The 24,047-nt window shown below is 52.8% G+C and overlaps 10 protein-coding genes across 10 annotated transcripts; 4 read left to right on the forward strand and 6 right to left on the reverse strand.

Moving 5' to 3' along the window:
- Positions 1–566: 566 nt before the first annotated feature.
- Positions 567–2,143, forward strand: VTN49DRAFT_5129 (uncharacterized protein; the record flags this gene model as incomplete). Its single annotated transcript, XM_069413152.1, has 3 exons — positions 567–1,083; positions 1,144–1,609; positions 1,663–2,143. The coding sequence occupies 3 exons, from the start codon at positions 567–569 to the stop codon at positions 2,141–2,143; spliced, it is 1,464 nt and encodes a 487-aa protein (XP_069267048.1).
- Positions 2,144–2,244: 101 nt separating this feature from the next.
- VTN49DRAFT_5130 (uncharacterized protein) lies at positions 2,245–2,991 on the reverse strand (the record flags this gene model as incomplete). The annotated part of the gene is made up of 1 exon (XM_069413154.1): positions 2,245–2,991. One exon carries the CDS (start codon positions 2,989–2,991, stop codon positions 2,245–2,247), a length of 747 nt encoding a protein of 248 aa, XP_069267049.1.
- A 368-nt stretch (positions 2,992–3,359) lies between these two features.
- Positions 3,360–4,358, forward strand: VTN49DRAFT_5131 (uncharacterized protein; the record flags this gene model as incomplete). The annotated part of the gene is made up of 1 exon (XM_069413155.1): positions 3,360–4,358. The coding sequence occupies one exon, from the start codon at positions 3,360–3,362 to the stop codon at positions 4,356–4,358; it is 999 nt and encodes a 332-aa protein (XP_069267050.1).
- Positions 4,359–4,627: 269 nt separating this feature from the next.
- On the reverse strand, positions 4,628–6,737 carry VTN49DRAFT_5132 (uncharacterized protein; the record flags this gene model as incomplete). The annotated part of the gene is made up of 4 exons (XM_069413156.1): positions 4,628–4,667; positions 4,779–4,994; positions 5,057–6,638; positions 6,695–6,737. The coding sequence occupies 4 exons, from the start codon at positions 6,735–6,737 to the stop codon at positions 4,628–4,630; spliced, it is 1,881 nt and encodes a 626-aa protein (XP_069267051.1).
- Positions 6,738–7,627: 890 nt separating this feature from the next.
- On the forward strand, positions 7,628–11,085 carry VTN49DRAFT_5133 (uncharacterized protein; the record flags this gene model as incomplete). The annotated part of the gene is made up of 5 exons (XM_069413157.1): positions 7,628–7,990; positions 8,062–8,420; positions 8,482–10,484; positions 10,542–10,635; positions 10,704–11,085. The coding sequence occupies 5 exons, from the start codon at positions 7,628–7,630 to the stop codon at positions 11,083–11,085; spliced, it is 3,201 nt and encodes a 1,066-aa protein (XP_069267052.1).
- A 630-nt stretch (positions 11,086–11,715) lies between these two features.
- Positions 11,716–16,787, reverse strand: VTN49DRAFT_5134 (uncharacterized protein; the record flags this gene model as incomplete). The annotated part of the gene is made up of 2 exons (XM_069413158.1): positions 11,716–16,651; positions 16,720–16,787. The coding sequence occupies 2 exons, from the start codon at positions 16,785–16,787 to the stop codon at positions 11,716–11,718; spliced, it is 5,004 nt and encodes a 1,667-aa protein (XP_069267053.1).
- Positions 16,788–17,676: 889 nt separating this feature from the next.
- On the reverse strand, positions 17,677–19,222 carry VTN49DRAFT_5135 (uncharacterized protein; the record flags this gene model as incomplete). Its single annotated transcript, XM_069413159.1, has 4 exons — positions 17,677–18,153; positions 18,222–18,599; positions 18,677–18,818; positions 18,900–19,222. The coding sequence occupies 4 exons, from the start codon at positions 19,220–19,222 to the stop codon at positions 17,677–17,679; spliced, it is 1,320 nt and encodes a 439-aa protein (XP_069267054.1).
- Positions 19,223–19,662: 440 nt separating this feature from the next.
- VTN49DRAFT_5136 (uncharacterized protein) lies at positions 19,663–22,531 on the reverse strand (the record flags this gene model as incomplete). Its single annotated transcript, XM_069413160.1, has 2 exons — positions 19,663–22,185; positions 22,391–22,531. 2 exons carry the CDS (start codon positions 22,529–22,531, stop codon positions 19,663–19,665), a joined length of 2,664 nt encoding a protein of 887 aa, XP_069267055.1.
- A 183-nt stretch (positions 22,532–22,714) lies between these two features.
- VTN49DRAFT_5137 (uncharacterized protein) lies at positions 22,715–22,990 on the forward strand (the record flags this gene model as incomplete). Its single annotated transcript, XM_069413161.1, has 2 exons — positions 22,715–22,853; positions 22,905–22,990. The coding sequence occupies 2 exons, from the start codon at positions 22,715–22,717 to the stop codon at positions 22,988–22,990; spliced, it is 225 nt and encodes a 74-aa protein (XP_069267056.1).
- Positions 22,991–23,002: 12 nt separating this feature from the next.
- VTN49DRAFT_5138 (uncharacterized protein) lies at positions 23,003–23,918 on the reverse strand (the record flags this gene model as incomplete). Its single annotated transcript, XM_069413162.1, has 5 exons — positions 23,003–23,025; positions 23,087–23,183; positions 23,240–23,391; positions 23,454–23,633; positions 23,906–23,918. 5 exons carry the CDS (start codon positions 23,916–23,918, stop codon positions 23,003–23,005), a joined length of 465 nt encoding a protein of 154 aa, XP_069267057.1.
- Positions 23,919–24,047: the final 129 nt, after the last annotated feature.

Here is a 24,047-nt window from a genome sequence, read left to right on the forward strand (position 1 = left end):
TCCTCGATAGTACCATGGCAGAGACATGAGATATCATGCCTGTGAAGCCCTCAGTGATGAGACATATTAGTTGATCCGTGTCGGTCCTTTTGGCCGCCTAGGTCGAGAAGTTGATTCGTCGGACTGTAGTCAAGCCACTTCCTGCGAAAGCCCTGTTTGTATGTCTTCTGTCAAATTGATCTTGAATCGATGAAGCTGTATCCATATAGCCGAGAAGCCATGGTATGATGCGGGTTAGGTACAGGTGTAGAAGCAGGTGGGACATGGAAGTGGATAGTAAACGATCAGCACAACAACCCCAGATAGAACTACTATCAAGATGATCCATTCATAGGGTTGGCTGCGCTGCATCCTGGTTCAAGTTACTCGATTAGGTTCACGATACCATCGCCTGTAGGAAGATAATCCGGGGTATAGCGTTCCTTTTATGTGCCGAAGATCTCCCATCTAGGACATTTCGCGGCTGAGATGCTGCGAATATTCATTTATTGAGACTACTTCCTGAAATCTATTGTAAAACATCCCTATTTGGAAGGGGAAAAAAGCAAGAAGGAAAAAAATACATCATGGGTTTCAACATCATCTATACCTCATGGCCCATTGGCCTCTTCCTCCTCGGCACTGCTGCACTCTATCACATCCTCAACAAGGCCCGACGTGATGCACTTGTTTCCGCTTTCCGGGAGCGCAAGGCCTCCATGGCACAGACACCGCCGCGGTCTCTCTCACCGGAGAAGAAGCCCGTGTCTGTGTGTTCGTCGCCTTCCTACAGCACAGTGCTTCCGCCATCTAGACGAAAGGAGACCGCCGAGCTGTTCCCGTTCATCAAGAAGAATGGTTTCCCGTCGGAAGAGCAGATCTTGAAGAATATCCTTCCCATGGATCAGGATTATCGCACGGCCCCGGATCATCTCTACACGCCAATGGGCTTCTCGATCAAAGAGGTGCGCGCCCTGGGCGATTTCCCGGACTATGCTGCTCTCACCGATGTCCCGCTTCCGGAGCCGTACAAGGAGTTTGATATCGACCGGGCTTTGCCCAGGCCGTATCGTCCGTTCCGTTGGAATTACCATCAAACAATGTGTATGTTGAGAATACCCCGAAATGAAAGCTGAAGCTCAGAAGCTAAATACTTGATTTCAGCTCTCAAGAAGCTCGAACCCAACTGGTGGCTCGAGCTGGAGAATACATACAAGGAGCGTATCGCTCAACGCAAGGCCCTTTATGAGAAGCATGGGAAAGCCGTGCTCCATTATTTGCCAGGCTCCGAACTTGCATGCAAAGAACTTCTTGAGATGGTCATCCAGTTCCTCTGCGCGAGATATCCGCAGTATTTCTCCCTCCGCGATGGGCGCATTCTCGTCAACAGGATCTTGAATACCGAACAGGATATTCGCTCAAAGCACCCCTTAGAAATCTTGATGGACAACGTTCCTGAGGACTTTGCTATCACCATGCGCGACGATAAGACAGGTTTGTATGTCTTCCGCGCCGGTGCCATTTGTTCGTCTCTCGGATGGAATGTCCAAACCAAGATTGGCCTGAAACTGCACGAAGTCCATGGACCAATTCCAGACTACAAGGAAAAGATGCAATTTTCCATGGATCGGTGCGTCCCCTTGTCCTCCCAATAGGTACTGCCTTTGCTCATCTGGATTGCAGATACTTTTCCAAGATGCCCACCGACAAGCCCATCCAACGTGGTTCATGGGGTCTCGAGGTTGAGAAGCCGCTGTGGATGCCCCCAGGCGATCCTCATGAGAAGCACCGCTACTCTCAGAACCCAAATCTGAAGCTCAAGGACGTCTATTTGCGTGTCGACTGGCAAACGTTGCGTCGTCTTCCCCTCTCCGGAGCCATCGTTTTCAACTTCAAGGCGCTATTTACACCCGTCACTGAGTTTCGAGACGAGCCAAGGATTCCCGCCTTGGTTGCAAAGATCCTCCGCGAAGGAAAGAGGAATATCATGGAGTATAAGAACACTTGGCATGTCGAACATGTCGTTCTTCCCGCTCTTGATAAGTGGAATGAAGAGCAGGAGAACAAAGGGATCATTGAGAAAGGCTGGGAGGTGCACACTTTGGATGAAGACCCATATTTTGCAGGTTGGGAGGAGAAGTGGCATCGGCAGCAGGGTTTTTGATTGTATCGTCATGCTGTTTTCTTGTATATGATGTTCCAAATGGCACGGCGTGTATTCCTGGGTATGAATAGCGAGAGCATCCCCCATTTTCCGGATCGATATCACTTTTCAGGTGACTTGTCCGGTTCCGGGCTTGGCTCACTACCACGGCTCGCATCACTTTCGTGGCTTTCGTCGCTCTCTTTATCCAGCTCCTCAAGCTCGTCAGCAAGCGGACTGATGCGTTCTTCAAGAAGATCCAAATCCTCCAAGTGCTGTCTCGGAGGCAGCTTCCACAAACTCGTGCCGCACACGCGGTCTTTCGTAAGGAGATCGTCGACGAACTGATCCATTGTCGTCAGCACGTACTTGTCGCGCATCCGGCGCTTCAGTTTCCTGTAATCGAGAAGCAACGGCTCCAAGTATTTATAGACATCAACCGGATCGAAAGTCAAACGGATATAGAACGCCGCCAGGGCCCGAAGGTACTTGAAATCGCCCCGATTCTTGACCACAGCAGCATTTTCGGCGTCCTCGTCCGGGTCGCTGCCGGGGTCCGTGAAGTTCAAATACTCCAGGATGATCTCCCGCTCCGGTGCCAGCTGCAGCAGCTTGAATGCCAGACACAGGAAAGGCATGGGCCTCTGACTTGCACCATATGTTCCTCCAATAGCGGTCAGCTCGACCGCACGGTCGCAGAGAGTGGCTGCATTGAGACCGAAGCATTGCTCCTTCCAATAGTACGAGTCGGTGATCCGGTCGCGGACAGCCTTTTCGAAGAGAGTCACGGGGTTTACACCCCGAAGCAGGGGACCGCTGTAGCCGCGGTTATCGAGAAGATTGCTGGCATCAGCTTTGTGAGTCGCCATATTGAATGTGACAACTCCTGGTGTCGAGCTTGGACTGAAGCTGCTGAAGATTCGAGCTGTGAAAGCTGTGGGCCAGTGGCCAACTGGCCATGATGCCATATTATATAATCAAATATGCAAAACGTGACAAGAGTTGAAATTGCAATTCGAACAAGTAAATTTGCAGAACATTGAGGACGCTAATCCGAAAATGGGTCCGTATCTAAATACACACCCCTTCCCCAGGCGATAGTTGCTCCGGACAACACTCAAATGTAAACAAAGCCAGGGTGATGTCTCATCATGACAAGAACGACAGCAGACACAGAGTGAATGAATTGACTTCATAATCAGCGCTCTGCGGTGAATTAACTGATGTCGTCCCCAACATGGTGTTGCTTACGTCTGGCACCGTGTCAGCGATCGTAACGTCGACAGTGGTGTGCGTATCCACATTCCTCCTCTTCTTGTCCGGATACGCACTGCAGCAAAAGTCCCTTCGGGATATCCAACATGCCTTGCGGGAACCAATCTACTCACAAACTCCTTCTGTTCGATCACATCTTTATGCAGGTGGCTCCGGTGATGCGCAACAGTACCTCGCCGACAGTGAAAATGCACGATCCTCGAGACCTACGAACGTCGCCTATTTGCAGCTACTCACCCGTCCAAATCCCTCAAACATCTGTTCGGCTATTCTCTTTTACAAGAAACTAGCTGAGAACAACAGCGCGGCTCATGAGCGGCTCTTCGTCTATCCGCGAGATTGGGACATGGTGACGTTCCCGTCAGACGAAGTTAACACCGCGCTGGCCTTGCTGCGTGCCGCAAGTTCAAAGTACGGAGTTTGGCTTGTGCCAATCGACACCGGGATCTTGCACTCAAAAGGCTATCCCCTGACCGATGCGAGGCTTCTTCGGCTAGCGCAGATTCAGTTCATGCCCTATGACAGCGTACTGTATCTGCGCACCCCCGGCTACGTTCTTGACGTGGAACGATTGGATCAGCTGCTCTTCTCGCGGCCACTGCCTCTAGAGTTTGATCGAAGCCGCCCGGAATCATACCAGAATGAAGCTTGGATTCCTCTGCCTTTGCTTGCCAACAAAAACCCTTCACTCCCTCCTGCTTATCTCATAACCGTGAATCCGAAACCGGAACGGGTGGAGGCCCGGACACATATCCCGAACGTTACGATACGTGGCTTTGGCGATCTCGTTGCCAGCCCATCGTATAAGAACCCTGCTGGACAGGGTCCTGCTTATGCCTACTTCGATGTCGATGATGACGGCCATGTCCGGTGGGAAAATAATCCTTACTACGGACAGTGGCGAAAAGAGCAATATGAGGTCTGTGAAGGTTTGGATTTGGAATCGATTGACGACTGGTAGCTTCCTTGAATTTTGCTTGCATGTTGTCGTTATTTATGACCGCGGATTTGCATGGTTATGGTATCTGCATTAATTTGGTTCAGAAGGGAGGCATGTTTTGGCGTCACCGGATGAAAACTGGACGATGATCTTGATGTATTTATGAACGAATTGGTATTGATGAATGATTATATAGTCGTGATCAGGCCAGCCCATTGATAGTATACAGATGAATCCCAATCATTTAAGTGTCGATGTCGAGTAACATGCACGCCATACGGAAATAGTCGTCATCGAGTCGCTTTTTCCATGTTTTCGTCCGGATTTTCACTATTGATTGTCAGCTTTCCCCGATGGGGAACAGAACAGGAGGGTAATAGCACGGCAAGCACCGGCGCGTCCGGTCAAGGCAGAGACGGCAAATATGAAAGAGTGACCTACGACGGAATGTTGATCTCGTATCCCAACAAAACCTCCGTCGTGAGCCCCTCCCATCCGCGGTTGCCGCTGACTGAAATCATAAATCGACATGCCCTGTCGAGATACAGCTGAGAAACAACACCGGTCCGGTGTCCAGGAATGATGAGGAAAGGGACTGTCGAGTGGCGTGTGGGCTCTGCTCTAAGGTCGTAGAGTCGAAGAATATCGTGCGATGCACTTTTTTCAAGCTGTTAGTATGTGCCTCAAAAAGCTGAAATCGTTTGAGAAAGTGAACATACCACACCAGGTGCCGGCCATTTGGCATTGGCTTGAGCGCGGTCACTGCGCCACTTCCTTGTGGGAATTTGAACGTTCGTTCCGACTCCCGCAAACCTTTGTGTAGACTGAACTCCTCCACTGTGCCGTTGCGACGCCCCGCGTAAATGTAGTTGCCGTCCGGCGACCAACACGCGTTCATGCACCATGGTGGTACATTGCGCGGAGATATTCGAGCAACGGGTTCTGGCTGTCGCCTGTCCCAGACACGAATTGTGCCGTCTATCGAAGCAGCGAGAAAGACATTCTCTGTCGACGTCTGCAACGACTCTGGTTGTTCAGTGTCTTGCGTCGGTTCTGGAGGCTCAAGCTCCTCGGCATGGGGGAGTCCAGTAGGAGCCGACTCGTCAGTCGTCTGTGGTTGCTCCTGGATGTTAACAGCCGGTGCAGCATCCTGGTTTGAATCCTCTGGATGCTCCTGGACACCATTTGGCCGCGAATCTTCCGCTGAGCCTCCCTGAACATCAGCGTCGGGTGCCTGCACCCCGTTGGCCAGCGAGCTATCCAAGAAATTATCTCCATCCATTGCGAATGCGCCACTGGGAGGTTCACCGCCATCCGCAATATTCCCATCTGTATCGCCAAAGAGAGAATCATCTCCACCAAACAGTGAGTCCGCTGGAGATCCCCCCATATTATTGCCGGCACCTTCGGATGTGTCTCCGCCTCCAGTGCCGTTTATGAACCCGAATGTGCCAGCATGGTTGTTCGACGTGTACGTTCCATTCGGCAAGGTGGTCTCTATCGTGTCTTGGGGCACTGGAAGACTCGACTCAGGACGGATATCTATTGCTGATATCTGACCGGCACTAGTGGCGAAAACGCGTCTCGGTCGGCCCACATTGAGATCCCAGTCAAGGACTTTCTTGTCCCAACTGCCCGACAAAAGGGATGCTTCATCCGACGTCAGGTTCATTACCGATACGGCCGAAGTATGCTCCCTCAAGAGCGCGATTTCCCTGCCTTCATCATGCCGAACAGATTGTAGCCGGATGGTGCCAGATTCCAAGCCTGAGAGCAGCCACAAACCCTCACTCTGAGCTGCCAGCGAATAAACGGGCGACATGATATTATTCGCGTCCATGTTTTCCCAGTACGTCATCAGCACCCCTGCTTTGACCACGCTATCCACGAACGGGTGTCGTTGCGCCACGGTCAGCATCAGCTTGCTATTGATCGACTCAACCCAATTGAATTTTCGGATATATCCATCTGACCCGCCACTAAACACCCATCGCATGTCTGCAGTCGCGGTGACTGCATTAATCGATGTACTATGCGGAGCGGCCGTTGTGGGAACAATATCGTAGGTAGTTGCTGTGAGACATTCTGGTCGTACTGACGGACGGTAAACCGAGAGGTTGTCAACAACAGTCGTGGAATCGGGGTTCTCTGATTGGGAGAGATCTCCAGGGCCGTCAGAGCTTTGGCTATTCGATGGACTGTCGGCGTCGGCATCCTGATCCAAGTCTTCATTGTCGACATCGCCGTCATCGGCGTCCCTCATCGCCTCGTCATCGTTGTCCGAGCTACCATCTTGCGATCCTAAAGACGACCTCTGTTAAGCGCGAGATCAATTAGCGCGCAAGATACTTACATACCAATGAGATCTTGATCATCCTCTTCCTCCGCAATTGGAGGCATTTCTACTCCCAAGGATTATTAGCAGAAAGCTGTGCGCACGGCTGAGATTCCGACTCTGGCTTTAGCGGAGTTCTTGCGCTTCGACGATCCTCGATTTCGAGGACCTAAGGCTCTTGAAGAACTTGGCAAAGGTGAAGAGCGCTATGTCCGTCAACAAATTAGTAGAAAGTTGGGTTTTCCAACGTATACCAAATTGTCAGCCAGATCTATTTGAGTACTCCGTAATACAGTGTATTCCAAACCCATCAATAGACGACCGGGGTCCATTGTTCTCCCGCCGTGACCAAGACGTTCCTCGCGAATACAAATATTCGCGCCAAGACTTCCTTGTTCGAAATTGATGCCTCAGGTACGAACTGATTCTAACCCCAACTCAAGCCCTCTCGTCCATTCGGCTAGAAAAGTATGATAGTAGCTTTGTCGAAGTACTTGATGACCTGAGCACTGATTCATCTCAAATCTTGCATAGAGTTCAGTTAGGGCAAGTGATTTTTCCGAGTGTGAACTTCACTGAAGTCATCATACAGTCCAGTACAATATGGAGTGCTTCGACTTTAGCTCAATGGAATGGGATAGTATTCCAGCCACAAGTATAGCAGTACTGTAGTGCCGATGATACTTCTATGCTTCGATGTTGATTAATACGGAGGTTTGAGTAGATCTATATGCCGATGGTTTTGATCGTCATATACTTCCTATTTGATCTGTTCGTCAGATTATTAACCCCTAACCCTAACATGCAAACAACTGGGAACTGCAGTTACTCCTTCCATATTTGATCTCTTCTTCACCTAATGAAACTATCTGCAAGAGTGCTATTAGTTCAGAAGATTTCTTTTCAAGATCATCAAGGTGTCTCACTATATTTCGATTCGTGAGACCCAACACCAATGCCGACGACAAACAGTTCTGCTCGTGGGACCGCCCGAGCCCGTAAAAAGCATGCCGCCGCAGACCCTGGCATCCGCCAATATGTCTCAATGACAGAAGCCCTGCGCAATGGAAACGGCTGGACAGCATTGCCCGAAATCCCAACGGCATCTGAGATTATGGGATCTGAAATTGGAGAAGATGACACGGTTAATTTGCCCCCCCATATCGTTAACGGACCATGGCCGTCAACCCACGAGTACTTGCGAACACATTATGAACTGCTGAGAGAGGACGCAATGGCATTGTTGAGGGATGCCGTTGCCTACATCAGAGATGATCCATCCATGAATGATACCAACGCTGTCTGCATCTACGATAAGGTACCCAATCACCCATATTTGGAGCCTGTGTCGAATCAAGATACCATAGCTAAGGACGGATTGATGCATAGGTCTACATCGTGGGCTTAACCTTTTCTTCCAAAGGAATTGCCTTGAAGTTGCAATTCTCCACTGCAAGAGCCCACAAGAAAATCGTCTGGGAGTACTCCAGTCGGCTGTTGGCAGGGTCTCTCGTTGCATTATCTCCCGCGCGGGATTGCTTCAAGACAACGTGTGTGGTCGCTACAGTAGCTGCCCGACCACTAGACCAAGTCAAGCAAATTCCACATCAGGTAGACATATATGTTGCGACCGTCGAAGACACGCCGTTGGACCCTCAGCAGGAATGGATCATGATTCACCCGAGATCGGGGTACTTTGAGTCGTCCAGGTACACTATGATGGCCTTGCAGAAAATGAGCTATGAAAGGTAATTGGGCCCTCTATTCTGAACTCGAGACCAGATCTTGATAGGTAAATCATTGTGTCAGGTTTCCCCTCTCGAAATATATCTGCGAACTGGAAAAGGAAATCCCTCCGTCAGACTACGTAAAACAGCAGCCCGTCATTCAACTGTCTGAAAGTTGCACGACGAATATTTTGGAGGACTGGCCTGCCGATCCGTGCAACAACCTGGATCCATCTCAGTGGGAAGCTTTGCATCACATTTTAACGAAGCAGCTTGCAGTAGTCCAGGGTCCTCCGGGTACAGGAAAGACCCATGTATCCGTGTCAGCTCTGAAGATTTTCTTGTCGAACATGAAAGCCGGCGATCCACCGATCATTATTTCTGCTCAGACAAATCATGCGCTTGACCAGCTTCTGAACCATATTGCTGAGTTCGAGCCAGAGTACGTGCGTCTGGGAGGGAGAAGCGGTGATGACGCAATAAAAAGGCGCACATTGTATGAGATTCGACAGACAACATCTACTCCGGTCCTTATCGGCGGACTGTTGGCATCCGCAAGGCGAAAGTTACAGCAATTGATCGAGCAGATTACTAAATTGCTAGAGCCATTTGCAGTTGACAGGGAGGACAGGCCACTTCCAGCCCGAAGTTTCCTGGAAAGTGGAATACTGACTCGCGCCCAGTACGACTCATTGGTAGAAAACGCATCTGGCTGGGTTGATTCCTCAACAGACGAGCCACCAGAACCAATGGCTGTGTGGCTAGGTGATTGGAAAGTTGAATTTCATCTCGTATATGAGGACGAGTCCTTTGATCTAGAAGAGGAAGAAATGGACCTCGAATACGAACAATTGAGAGAGCTGGAGGCCGAAATGGGCCCTGACGAAAATCTAGAGACCTTAAAGGGTTTCTTTATTCCTTTGAAAGACGGCTGTTTTGGGAAGCAGCCTACAGGATTTTCGACAAAGGATATCGAAAATGAACTGACCCGCAGAGATCTGACGAAGGTACCGCAGCGACTTCGCGGTTTCATTTACAACATTTTCTGCAGGAGACTGAAATCGCGAATACTCGCTTCATTTCATGAGCTTCTGCGAGCATACAAAAGCGCTGAGAAGGAGCTGCAGATCGGAAAATGGGAACGAGATATTGCCACATTGCAGGACGCCAAGGTCGTCGGAGTGACAACAACGGGACTCAGCAAATACCGAACCCTGCTGTCATGTCTGAAACCAAAGATCATCATGATTGAGGAGGCAGCGGAGGTGATTGAGGCTCCGGTTGCTGTCTCATGTTTGGAGTCAATCCAGCATCTGATTCTCGTCGGAGACCACAAGCAACTGCAAGGTCATTGCAATGTCACGGACTTGGCGGGGCCCCCCTTCTTCCTCAACATGTCCATGTTCGAAAGGCTTGTGAGGAACGGAATCGACTTTAGAACCTTGACACTACAAAGGCGGATGACTCCCGAAATCCGACAACTTCTTCGCCCACTATATGAAACACTAGACGATCATCCATCCGTGAAGGAGCTGGGTAAAGTACCTGGCATGGGAAGCATTCGAACGTACTTTTTCAGTCATTCCTGGCTGGAGGACTCTGACAGCTTATTCTCGAAATATAATGTCCATGAAGCCCACATGGTGGCCGGATTCTTTATTCATCTGCTATTCAACGGGGTTGATGTCAAGAACATCACAGTGCTGACGTTCTACAATGGGCAGCGCAAAAAGATTCTCAAATTGCTCAGAAGCAACAACTACATCCAGGGCCAAAAGGTGAAGGTCGTGACGGTCGACGCTTACCAAGGTGAGGAAAACGACATTGTGCTCCTGTCTCTGGTCCGAAGCAACCCAGATGACAGGATCGGATTCTTATCCGTAGCCAATCGGGTGTGTGTAGCACTGTCGCGAGCCAGAAGAGGGCTGTATATTTTCGGTAATGGGGATGTCCTTGCGGGAGCTGACCCTTTGTGGTGGGAGGTTCTCCAAATCTTGGGGAGATCTGGCGAAGATGGCAAACCCCTCGTCGGTTACGGTCTGCCACTGACGTGTGAAAAGCACGGTAAGAGGACAATCGTCAAAGGTTGGTGCCAACATTACCTGGGGAGAAAAAAAAAGGGGAGGCGCTGACATCGTCCAGACGTGATTGATTGGGACAGATTGAACGGCGGTTGCGATTTGCCTTGCGGCGAAACGATGGACTGTGGCCATGAGTGCAAGCTCCGATGTCATACGTGCGTTATTCCTATTTCAGCTGAAGAACAGAGGCACTTTGCTGATTGGAAAGATTTCATCCCTGCAGATTTTCCCACAGCCAAGTGAGATGCAGCGAACCTTGTGCGCGCCAGCTAGAATGTGGTCATAAATGCCGAGAACGATGCTCCTCGCCGAGATGTCGCTGCGATTGCCAGCGAGACACAGGCCAGCTGGCACAGTCTGATCCAGTGTGGCAGGGCCTTGCAGACTTGACCCTCACAGGACATTATCCTCTTGAAGCCCGGACGGAAATCATTATCAGACACGATAACGAACCTGCTAGTGGTACACCGACGGCACTAAAACATCCGATCGACACAATGGATCCTCTTACTACTGGCGCGCGTCGGGACCCGACACGGAAACAATACGCCCAGTACTACAACGATGAGGTCGAGGAAAACGAGGCCACCCTACTAGACTTGTAGGTCTTGACTACTGTACAAGTGATTGCGTGGTGTGCTCGACAATGTCGAAGGCGAAGCTCTCATGAATATATCATCCTGCCTGAAGTCGTCGTCTGGCATCAATAATAACAATATTCATATCAATCAATGCAATATAGGAAGCATGGAGAACCCTGAACACTTCTTGCGATTGAGTTCCAAATTCATCGTTCAGATGAAAATGAGGCGTACGGAAGTGTCCAAGAAAAGGCAACTGCTGCTATTATCAATAGAAAACTGCAAAATACGAATTCAGAGCAAAATATTCACCCTATTACTTTCCACCGGCATTGAACGGAGTACCTCGCGTAGACAACTACTGGTTCATGTCCATGCAGATGATAATGAAGGTACCAACGCTCTTTTCAAGCTGCACGAGCCAGAAGAAATGCATGTATTTACCTAGGTATGTATTATTAGCACTGCACGCTCGCATATCTACTCGATAAGAAAACCAAATCAAATCCGTCTAAGGACTCATCCAGATAGCCACCCATGCAAGAACAAAGCAGAACAACAGAAATCACAAACTACGTATTCCTTTTTTTTGTTGTGTGTGTGTGTGTGTGTGTGTGTGTGTGTGTGTGTGTGTGTGTGCGTGTTTGAGGTTAATCAACTCTGGCCGTGGTCCTGAGAAGAACTCCTACTCCGCCAGGCCTTTTCTGCACCCTCAAGCAAGCCCTCCATATGTCCGCTACTCTCGCACATGCCGCGGAACACGCTGCCTTCACGGGTGATTAAGTTCCACGGGTGATCGAACTCGACGACGCGGCCGCGGTCCAGGACCAGGACCTTGTCATAATCGATGATTGTCTGCAGGCGGTGGGCGATGGTGATGATCGTGCTGTCCTGCAGTTCGCGCAGCGTCTCTTGGATCTTGTTATCCGTTGCGTAATCAATCGACGCGGTGGCTTCGTCCATCATGAGTACGCGGGGCCGTTTGAGGAGCGCGCGGGCGAGACAGAGGAGTTGACGCTGACCCTGGGAGAGGTTGCTGCCGGACTCGGCAACGGGGGAGTCGAGGTTCTTGAAGAGGTTTTTGTTCTCAGCCAGAGCGTTGTTGCTAGCTTCGCTGTCCTCATGGCGGTCTCCGGCGAAGACGACGGTCGGGCTGTTCGCGCGGTTGGGTGTCGCCGGGGTTGCCGACCCGGATGCGGATGTGGATGTTTCCCCTCCAATGAGATGCACCCGCCTCAGCGCCTCGAAGATTTGCTCGTCGCTAAACAGGCCGAATGGATCGAGATTGCTCCGGATTGTGCCCGTGAAGAGTGTCGGGTCCTGCGGCACGATCGTGATGTTCTCGCGGAGGTCCTGCAGGCCAATCGTGCTAATGTCGATGCCATCGATGATGATTTGACCCTTCTCGGCTTCGAGGCCTCGGAACAGTGCCAGTGCCAAGGAGCTCTTTCCGGCGCCCGTCCGCCCGACGATGCCCACCTTCTCGCCCGGCGCAACCTTGAACGACACATCCTTGAGAACGAGGTCCAGATCTGGACGATAGCGCGTCGAGTAGTTCACAAATTCCACAGCACCCCGCAACGGCCATCCGCGTGGCGGTCGGCGCTCAGGGACAATACGCTGCGCTTCTTGCTCCACCTCAAGATACTCTTTGACTCGTTCGACCGAGTTCATGTGCTGCTGCGACTCGGCATACAGACGGACTAGCCAGAGGACGTTCTCAGTGAACGTCACAGCATATGTCAGCGAGAGACCCGCTGCGCCGGCATCGATCCGACCAACGTTCATCAACACAAACGCGGCGGAGCAGAAGGACACCAGTGCACCCGTGATGTCGATTCGGAACGCCAGCCACCGGTTACTAGCCCACAGGTAAATGTGAGGCCGCGCATACTGATCGATACGCTTGTGATTCTCAACCATAAAGCGCTGCGAATCACCATATGCTCGAATCGTAACAATTCCGTTCAGCGTCTCACCAAACTGCTGATACAGCGGACTGCGCTGAATAGACTCGAGACGCTTCAGGTCGCGCGAGGTACCCAGGTAAACCGCGCCAACCGCCGAGTACAGCATTGTAATGAAAATGCCCGCAATCAAGAAGCCCGGCGTCACGACCGAGATAAGCACTACGATCATGATCACCGAGGCCAGGCAGTGGAGCATGCCAATCGCGACGGGAGCGACTTCCTGGTCGATGGCCTCGATATCCTTGGAGAACCGGTTCATGAGCTGACCCAGAGGAGTCGAATCAAAGAAACGGAATTTGGCGTGGAGCACAGCCTTGAGCAACCGCCCATGGAGTTTCTGCGAAGCCTGCAGCGAACCCCAGAAGAGGGTGGCCTCGCGGAGCAACGAAATAAACACGTAGACAAGTCCCAGTAGAGCGTAGACAACAAGATAGTAAGCCACTTGAACGTCTCCGTTTGCTGACAGCGAAACATCGTCGTGAGAAGAAGACGAAGAGAGTTGAACACCGCCCCACGAGGTCAACCTCGCAACATTGCCAGTGACAAAGGATGGGAACTTGAACGCCGAAAGGGAACTCAGGTGGCCAGTATCCATGGTATCAGCCTTTTGGGTATAGTAGGCGTTCGCCCACTGGCGGATCCACACGTTGGTAGCGACGGAGCCAATCTGCTGGGAACAGAAAATCGCCGTTGCGATGACCCAATAATACCAGGAACCCATTGAGGCAATGTACATACGGATCGTCGACCATTTCACACTTCCAATGGCTTTGGACTCGGTGAGCTTGTTACTTTGCTGTTTTCCATCCAGAGCATCGCTGATTCCATGAGTGGTTGTCTTGTTTCCTGTTCCATTGGCCTGCCCGTTGGCATTACCATTTGAAACAGCTTTCCGCTGCTCCTCGAGATCGGAGGCAACGCGAGACGGGCCACGGGAGTTGGTTCGGGAAGTGGGTCGGGATTTCAGGAGTTCGTCTCCCAGAGCACCGGATGCGGCCACGTCATCCGGAGTCCCCTGAGCAGCGATTCGTCCATTGTCCATAACAACAATCCAGTCTGCTTCCGGCGCGGCCAGGGCGACATTGTGCGTGACCAGGATGCAGGTACGGTTCATCATCAGAGGACCCATGATCGCCTCGCGGAAGATATGCTTGACCGTGTGGGAGTCGACAGCACTGAGACAGTCATCGAGCAGCAAATGCCGAGCACGACTGTACATCGCTCGAGCAAGGGAGATACGCTGCTTCTGGCCGCCTGACAGGCTGATGCCTTTCTCACCGACCATGGTCTGGTCGCCCGCCTCGAGGATCTGCAGATCCCGCTCCAGAGCGCACGCCTTGATCACTGCATTGTATCGCTGCTTGTCAAAAGGCGACGCAAACACGATGTTCTCTCTGATGGTGTCGTTGACGAGCCATGCCTCCTGCGCGCAGTATGCCACGCTATCCGTGAGCAACGTTTCGGGATCCACCGGCAGGGAAGACCGGTCGGTAGTCAGACCTGGCAGATACACGCGACCTTCGAGAAGCTTCATCTCACCGAGCAGAGCCATTAACATGGACGTCTTTCCGGATCCGGTCGGGCCGGCAATGACGTTAAGCTTGCCCGGTTTGAACTGAACGTCAATATCGATAAGCCGGAAGCCTTCGTTTGTCCCATCGTGCGGCTGATTGCTCCATGCCAGAGTAGCTCGCTCTAAGGCAATCCGCGGTGGTTGTCCCGGAACCTGCGAGTCACGGAGCTGGACATACTTATCGGTCTCCTCCTCGTTGAGGAAAGCCTCCACGCGGTCAATCGAAACCTTGGATTCTTGGACGTGCGCGATCATGTCAGCTAACTGGTCCAGCGGCACCCGCAGCAACGTAAACATGGACAGCGCGGGGAAGGCCACCGAGGGCGTCAGCCGCTTGCGCTCAACGACGGTGTACAGGAAAAAGGACGTAAACGTGATAAGGATCGGCGTCCCGTACCAAACCGTGGCGGCAATGGACCACAGAATGTACCGTTTACGCAGAGCTCTGAGTTCCGCCCGGCGCTTATCATTGACAGAATCTTCGAAGCGCTGCTCCCAGGCAAAGTACTTGATGATGCGGATATTCTGCAAAACCTCGTTTGTGGAATGGATACGCTTGTCCGTATACTCCAGGATCTTGTTTTGGATCTTCCGGAACTGGCGCGCAATCAAGACATTGACCGGAATAAGTAACATCATCAGGGCAATTCCAGCAAACGAACTAAAGCCCAGGACGCGATACAGCAAGACAATGGCCACAATAACTTGAGTGGGCACGCTGGCCCAGAGGAAGTGCAGGTAGGCACAGGCTTCGCTAACTTTGAAGGAATCGATAGCCATCAGGTTGATGATGGTTCCAACCTTTGCCTGCTCCATCGCTCGCACCTTGTCCTGTTTCTTTTTATCGCCGTCATCCGCCGAGGCTGCCTCATCCTCATCCTGGTTGAGACCAGTGGCACCTGCTTTTCGCCTCAATGCTTTTGCATAGATCTCGCCGATGATGATAGCGCGCAGCTTAAGGCCGATCTGACGACCGAGCCAGAGTGCCTGGCCATCTCCTGTCGCCTGGATCGCACCGGATACAAACAACAAGATGGCATAGAACCACGCCGCATTGGCGGATTTCGTCTGCGGATGTTCTACGTACTCGAGGATTGCCTTCAGGAGCAGCGTGGGCAAGAAGATGAAGAGATTCGAAAAGACAGTCCACACCGCCTGAATAATCAGCATACGATCAAAGTATCTGAGCAGCCGCCAGACCAAGGAGTAGTTGCGGTACGCCTGGCGGAAGTCGTTCAAAATAACGGCCGCATGTTGGCTGACGGTGAGGTTCCACACATCTTCGAGCTCCAGTGGCCGACGATAGCCCTTGATGATGAGCGGGTCGATCCAGGAGAAGCTGAACAGCGACAGCAGGCTGGCGGTCGTATGGCGGGGTGGTTCGAGCCCGTCCTCGTGAAGGAGGAGAACCGTGCGGTTGCCCCTTCGCGTGGTCACAGCGATCAGGACCAACAAGGTGGCAAAGGAAAACTCCAAGATGGTGAAGATCTGAGCCCGGTGCGACCGAGGGTGGATGATGGAGGAGCGAAAGACCATCACCGTGCACAGCCATTGCGCGCCATACAGAGCGGCGGTATGGTTCCACAGTCGCGGAACGGTCTGCCGGTCCGACACGGTCAGGGCAAAGCGCAGGCCTGCGATAACTAGAATGTAGGACCACGAAACCAGTTTCGCAACGGCAGGCTCGGTGCCATGGCGTCCCCCAGCACCCGTCACCAGCACGGCAATCCAGACCGCCACTTCTCCCGCCAGCAGCAAAATCTCTGCAGCGGTAGTGGACAGCTGACCTTTTGGCCGGGAAACTTCAAAATCGGTCTGCGATACGCGGCGAAGAGATTTGTTCAGCATTAAATCGGCGACATCTTCATCGTTGTCTTCATCGTCATTGTCTGCCGGGGTGTCTGGAACCACGGCGCCGCCATTGCTACTATCGAGCGGACGGTAAGAAGTCTGACGCCATTTCGAAAACCAATGCCGTGCGCATTGAACGGCGATGATAACGACAGAGAGGGCGCATGCAATGAGGGGAAGAGTAATCTGTAAGTAACTGTAGACGCAATGCCTGGTCAGAAAAATATTTTCTATGAGATCATAGCGGGAATGGCATGAGCTTACTTTCGCTGGAAACAGTACGTGAGGTCATCAATGACCCAGGCCGGTCCTGAGCATTGCAGGCCCATCATGGGGCGAGGGGAGGGGTGGGAGAGAAAGATAGTGAAGACAGTCAATCCACGGACTGACCAGAAAGAGAGAGAAGAAGAAAAAATTATTAGATTATGGCAAAACAAGAACCATTATCAGATTGTCGAGTTGCATTCCGGGTGATAAGAAGTTGCTAGGGCGGAATCCCGCAAAGGTAATACAGCACAGAGCAATGGTCAGAGCTACTATGGTTATTGATCCGTAACCGAGATCCCAACGCTCGACTGAGTCAGTCGGTGGCCAACAATAATCTTCCTTGTGACTCCGCGGTAGGATTGATTGAGGGGGCCCTCGTGTTGTAATTCGGACTAACCTTGACGTGAAACTGCAGAGAAGGGCTAAGTTAGCAGCGGCTTCCAGAGGCAACGGTATCTCCGTTTTATCCGTCGTTCTCGATCTGGTTAGACTGGATTACTAAGTCAAAGTCACGTGACCCATTGTTATCCGGCCAAAAGAGCTTTTTCTCTGCCGTCATCGTGTCGGTCGGAAGAACTGCGGGCTCTCGTCAACGCGACCACAACGCCACCTGCTTTTAGATCGACCAAACACGATGTGTGAGTCAAGCGGATACAATGTGGAGTACATGCATGCAATGTTACGTCAAATGGCTTCATGTTGTAGAACGAGAGTTACGAGTTCCGAGCCACATGTGAAAGCTTGGATCAGGGCAGGGATCAAGGATGCTTGAATCTCACGAAAGCCTTTTCCAACAATGGCCTGCACATGACACTACCAGACTCATGGATATATATACAAACTCCCTCGTATATATAGACACACAAGGTCCGACCATCACAAGAGTTAAACTCCCGGAAAGCATCTATGAATGATTCCCCGCAGATGCATAAGCAGACATTAAAGCGGCATAATCTATGATGCCGCGGTTGTTTCATTGACAACTGGCGCTCCATTCACGCCATCGACCTTCTCGTTGGACACAGTGTCACCCACATGGCCGTTTGACGGCGCTGCCGACGCCTTCTGCCCGAGCGGAATGGTCATCCGCCGGGGCGTGCCGTTGACCGTGCCCAGGACCTCGATGCGATCATGATAGCAGCGCATGGGTCCCTTAAGATAGGTCGGTTTGGTTTCACCATCCTTTGGCGGGCCACACTCCACGCCGCCGATGAGCTCGCGCGCGGCGTCGTCAAGATTGGGCATGTCACCAAACTGGAATTTCAGGGTACCGCCGTATTTCTCCGGAATGCTCGACGGCGGCATGAACTTCTCCAGAGTGGGCTTGACTTCGGACTGCGAGAGGATAAAGATCTTGGACACAGTGACGGGGTCAAACCAGCGCTTGATCCAGCCCCAGACGGTAGGGAAGAAGGAGGGAGCACCGATGATCTAGAGAGTGAATCAGCACTCAGCAATCAAATCACAAATCTTGACAGGACGGGGTTAACTAAGCATACGAAGATCCGATCCAGCGTCTCTGGATAATGCGCTGTCGACAGCACGCTCGCGTCCTGCATATGGCTGCGCAGGTTCCAGAACTGCATCAGACTGACACCACTGATGTCGACGATATTATTCGACTCCATGATTGGGGTCTCTGGGTGCGGGCGATCGAGCATCGAGCAGACCGGGTGCACGAAATTGAGCAGGTTCTCATACAACGAAAATAGGCAGAGCAACCGCGCGGGGATCTTGGACTCCTTGTGGGTGTACGCCGTGCCAGAGGAGCTGACCTTGGCCTGGAACTCGGCCACGCGCTTGCTGGTGAGGTGTTTGATTTCGAACAAATAGACGGGGATCCCGCGGTAATCTCGCCGGCCAGTCCATTGGGGGTACTAATCAGAAGCAAACAAATTTTGATCAGCTGGGATACCACCATGCAGCACCCCGGAACCGAGAAAGAAAAACCAACCATCAATCGCGTCTCCTCGTAGGACTCCAAATCAATGTTGTCATACAACGCGTCGATGGCATTTTCCTTACGCCAGTCTTCGGTATCCGTGAACTGTTTGATTGCGCCGTTCACGTCGAACTTGCGCGCCCGTAGAAAGCGACTATCTCAAAAACCCCGTTAGCGCCGATTGAACCAAAATCAACGCGATCAGAAAAAAATTGGGGGGAGAAGTCTCGCATACAGCAGCAATGAATCACTATGACTCGCTTCCCTCGTCTCTGTGCCATCATTCTTCGACTCTGGTGTATAATATCCCAACTCCTGCAACCGCTTCTTGAACTCAACCAACTTCTCCTCCTGCTCCGGCGTGAGATGGTTCAACCGACCAGCCAGCCATGCTGTCCCCTGTGCCTGCTGCGCTGATGCCGACAGATCGTTCTCCGCAGCCACCTTTTTCAAATCATCGCTGGTATGATTCACGTCGTTCTCGGTGGGTGGCTGCTCTTTCTCATCTGGACTCGGACTCTGATGCGACGACGACCAAGGGCTCCTCCAAATGCCCATTCTTTCTTGCTTATTTTCTTCTGTTCGCTTTGCCTTTGTTCTTCTATATTTACTGGAACTTCGCTTATGTCCAAAAAAAGCAGACAAAAAGGAGATTTAATCTGTATAAAAGTTCGGAGTATTTTTTTAAAAGACGAGCTGAATAATGCTGAATAATGGATCCGAAGAATGAATGATATCAGATCTCCCCTACCCGGAAGGCAGCAGCGATTCGGGTTTCCGACGTTCCGTGTAAATTACAAGCTGTATTTCGCCGGTATTGGTTGAATACGCCTGAACTGTCCCAGTCTCAGCATCATCACGGGCCTCTTCTCGTCTCCCGCAGTTTTGCCGTAGCGAATACTCGTTCCGAATTGGAATACACGAATTGGTACAGAAATATAGTAGTCTACACATTGCGATATCAATAGCGGTGTGGAATTCATGCTATGCATAGCACCTTAGTCCTCCGTCAAATCACCGTACTCCCACATCCCACGACGGTTCTCCCGGGCCTCATTCTCGAGGGTTCGTAGATGTGCTAGAGTACCCTCAGCTGAACGCTCCCATGCCTTGGGTTTGCGCGTGACCATGGCCAGCCCCTCGCGCACGACCTCGGCATTGATGCTTTGCTCCAGGTTCTTGGACGACGCAGGATCAAGCAAGGTGATGTGAAGCGTGCCCTCCGACGAGGTGAAGTCGACGTTCGCGACCAGTTCCCGGTTGAACGTCTGCTCCTCCAGGAAGTGCACCGCATCCTGGAGGTACTCACGCGACGACGGGAACTGGAGGAAGGACAGCGCTGCATCCGCCGCCTGCGGCTTCAGCTTCTGCAGCGAGAACTGGTCGCTGAGTGGCCGCAGGCGCGACCATGGGATCACCTCGGAGTTGCCATAATCCACATACACCACTTCAGCCTGCTGCTTCTCGCGGTCGTTTCTTCGGATGCGCGCCCGGTACCACTCGTCGTCCTCGGTGAAGCGGGCGGCCACGACGTCGCCGGCCTTGGGGGGCCCGGGAAGCGGCCGATCGTTGGCCTTGTTCAGATGGAAAGCCCGGAACGCGTTCATCATCTCCGTCAGCGCCGACGTGCCTGCGCCGATCTGCTGCAGCTTGAGCTTGCCTGTTTCCGGGTCGACGTGCGTAACCATGACATCTCGGTAGTCACGACGGCGCGACTCCGCGGCAGCGTCGCCGTTACTCTCGGCCGCGTGGCCGTTGGCAGCTTGCTCATCCTCGTCCAGCTCCTTGCTCGGGTCCCAATCGTGCCAGAGTCCCTTGCGCGCCTCCTTGGCCCGCTTCTCCGCCGCAAAGAGCTCCGCCCCGTGGCCAGACTTCTCCGCCGAGTACTCATGGACCGTAGCCAGACCTTCCTCGACAAGGAGCTTCGCAAAATTCTCGCGGTTGATGTAGAGCGTGCCAATGAACCCGCCCACCTTGTCCAGCGACTCAACGTCAATCTCCACGTCGCGCTGCATGAGGCGCCGGTTGGCAAACTCGTGCGCTTCGTTGCCAAAAGGTTCCGAGGCCTCGCCGGGGTTCCGCGCCGACTTGGGAGCGGTGATACCGGACAGGACAAACGTCAATTTGGCATTTTCCCGGGGCACCAGCAGGGTAAACCGCGAGGCAGACTTGACATAATCGACAATGGCAGGGACTTTTCTCTGACGTTGCAGAATCCCCACTTCGAGCTTGGCCTTTTGTAGCGATTCCGAGTAGTCCTGGTATTGTTTTGTCTTTGGGGGCTTGCCCGACCACATGCCCTTGCCCTGACGCTTGGCCGCCTCTTCCGCAGCAAGCAAAGCATCGTACTCGGGTGACCGGTCATCATCATCCTGCCGGTGGCGGATGACTGACGCGTAGCCGGCCTCAACCAAATAGAGAGCAAGGTTGATGTTTCCGTGGATGACGGTCGCAACCTCTCGCTCCTCGTACCCCTCGGTCGCGGGCTTCTTGCCGTCAATGGTGACCTTGACGTGCTTGCCGATGACCCGCTTGCGCAGGTACTCCTTGGCATCAGCGGCGAATGGAGCTTGGTTCGGGTCGGACGGCTTCGGCTGGCGGATGCTGCTGAGGCTGACCTTCTTTTCAACGCCGGCTTTGTTGCGCAGGAAGATTGTATCCGCGTTGAGAATGCGGGTGACGACGTAGTCGCTCTCCACCCGTCCCGCGGGAGCCTTAGGGGCCGCTAGCCCAGCAAAAAGCCCCTTTCGGCCATCTCTAGCGACTTTCTCCGCCTGGCGGAAGCTGGCCATTTCGGCACCGAGCAACGTCGAATGCAGATCAAAACACCGGGCGAGACCGGCCTCCAGGAGGAATTTGGCAATGTTACCGTTCGGATGCAGCACCGTGCCGATCAGCTGGCCCTGCGGAGTGACGCCCAGCAGCTTCGTCTTGACCTTGCGCTGCAGCAGTCTTGTCTCGACGAATCCCTGGGCTTCCTCGCCGAGAGGTTCACCCGGCTGCTCCGTGCCGTCCGCCGCCACGCGGCGATAGGCCGGCGCACGGATACCGGCGATGGCCAGAATAGTCTGCAGGTGCCGCGTCGGGCTGACTATCAAACGGATCGCCAGGCGATCGCCGGTGAGCACGCGCTCCACCACCGAGTCCAGCTGCTGGGTTCGGAACTGGTCCACCAGCGCCTGCGCATCCGAGATTTCATACTCGGTCTCAATCACCCCCTTGTCCTTGTTTTCTGCGAATATCCCCTTGCCTTCGTACCGGGCATGGTCTTCCAATGCGCGCAGGTTGTTGAGCAGTGCCTGCTCTTCCTCAGATTCGGTTCCGCGCTTGCCGGCCTCCTCCCGAACTCGTGCCCATCCTTCCTGTACTGAGAGCTCGGGGAAGGACGCATTCGTCCCAGGCATCTTAATGGTTCCATATTCGCGCTTGGCGCCTGTCGGGATTGTGTAGAGGACTTGGAACTGGATCACTTTGCCGACGAGGAGCTCGCGGAGGAATTCACGGGATTGAAAAGCAAAGGGCTATCCTGAGTCAGCAACATCCTTATCACAAATATCATGTAGAAAGTTTCCAAAAGAGACAGGGTTGTCCTGGAGAACGCCGTGAACAGCAAACAAGCCACCTGGCCAGATGCGCGGCTGCACACAGCTTTGTCCAACCACTTGCAATCATGCAACCCGGGTTTTCTTTGAACTCGAAAAGAATAATTAAATCTGATTTCCTCACCTCATCGCCCTCTCTTCGCATTCGTGGAGCCGACACATAGGCTAAGCTCAGAATTCGTTCTTGGTGGCGATTTGTCGGATGTGACAGAACGAGCGTATCGCCTGAAAGGACGGCCTTGACGCGTGCTTCCAGAGGCGGCATTCTGGCAGAATCTGAAAGAGAAGGACCAAAATCGAGGATTATCTTTTTGGTGAAATTGACGAGAGAACGACACCGTCAATGGCCGGGGAGAGCAATGTGTTCCAACGTGGCAGCTTGTTAACTCCGTGCGGAGAGTGGAGCTAAGGGTTAGGGAGCTCAGGGGCGAGACCCTACATTCATCTGATGTACGCTGCACCCATTGAGCATGGATTGCGGGATACCTATCGGGAATTTCTCATCTACGCAATGAATTTCCAGTCGGTATCGGTCATTGTGTCCAGCTGCGCGGCTCAATTCGATGGAGAGTTCACTACGACAACTCGTACGCCTCGCCTACTGTACGAATGCTACGATTCAGAATCACGGCATTAAGCGTGGATTGCATTGCCATCGTGCTCTGCATACACAGAACCGTCCAATCCACCGCCGACGTGGTCATCACTCAATTTCAATTCATGATACAGCAGTCATTTAGCCCGCAATGCCAATGACACCTAATCATTTCCTATCAGCGCGCTGTTTGCATGGCATGACTTTCGGAACCAGGAAACTCACCGCAAGCAGGACGGGCACCGGCATTGCCGGTCTTCTTGGACTCCTCGTTGCCGCCACGGCCGAGGTCGTCCGTACCAGCGTGCACGACGACGGAACGCTACAACCACCAGTCAGAACATCCGATACTCCAAAACACGTTGAAAGGGTACGTACGCCGAGGATGCTCTCGGGTCCAATGAGCTTCAGAACCTTGTCCACCCGGGAACCGACCGAGTTACCCTGGGCATCGGTCTCGAAGTTGCCGAGATCACCGGCGTGACGCTCCTCATCCTCGGGAGCACCATGCGTCTTGCCGTGGGGGTTGACTGTTGGGAATCCATCAGCACCGAATCCATCTCCGGACTGTTCTCAACTCGATGGGACATACAGTGGGGACCGGCCGACGTGCAGCCGTTGGTGTTGTCACCAAAGGCATGGATATGGATGCCCCGCTTGGCGTTGGGGTCGTTGCCCGTGATGTTCCACGAGACAGTGACGGGCGAGTTCTCGTCGGGCTGCTCAAAGGTGACGGTGCCCGAGACCTTGGAGTCTCCCCGGAGGACGGCGACTGGCGCGATTGTCAGTCCATCCTGCCCGAACCTGCAAAGGATACAACTCCCGTCTCCCGCCAGTCTCCAATCAACGGCATGGCCACTCTCCCGGATCAAACCCTTTGATCCCAAGAGGGGCAAAGAGAACCACGGGGGACCAGCAGACACTGCATCATGATAGGCTTGCTGGGAAGTATCCGGCCTCCCAAGGTGCTCAAATCTGCTCACCCCGGGGTCCCCGGAAGAGGAGACGGGAGGAAAAACAAGAGAGCCAGGGGGATCGACATACCAGCCTTGACCATTTTGACGGATATAGTATCAATCACTCACAGATCAACGGGAGTCGATGGAACTATGTTTCGATGATGATAACTCTCCAGGAGGGAATCACCGAGGAATTAGAAGAATCTCAGCATTTAAAGAGGAACGGA

The sequence above is a fragment of the Thermomyces lanuginosus genome (genome assembly GCF_041956635.1).
Source record: "Thermomyces lanuginosus strain ATCC 200065 unplaced genomic scaffold VTN49scaffold_32, whole genome shotgun sequence".
NCBI lineage: Eukaryota > Fungi > Ascomycota > Eurotiomycetes > Eurotiales > Trichocomaceae > Thermomyces > Thermomyces lanuginosus.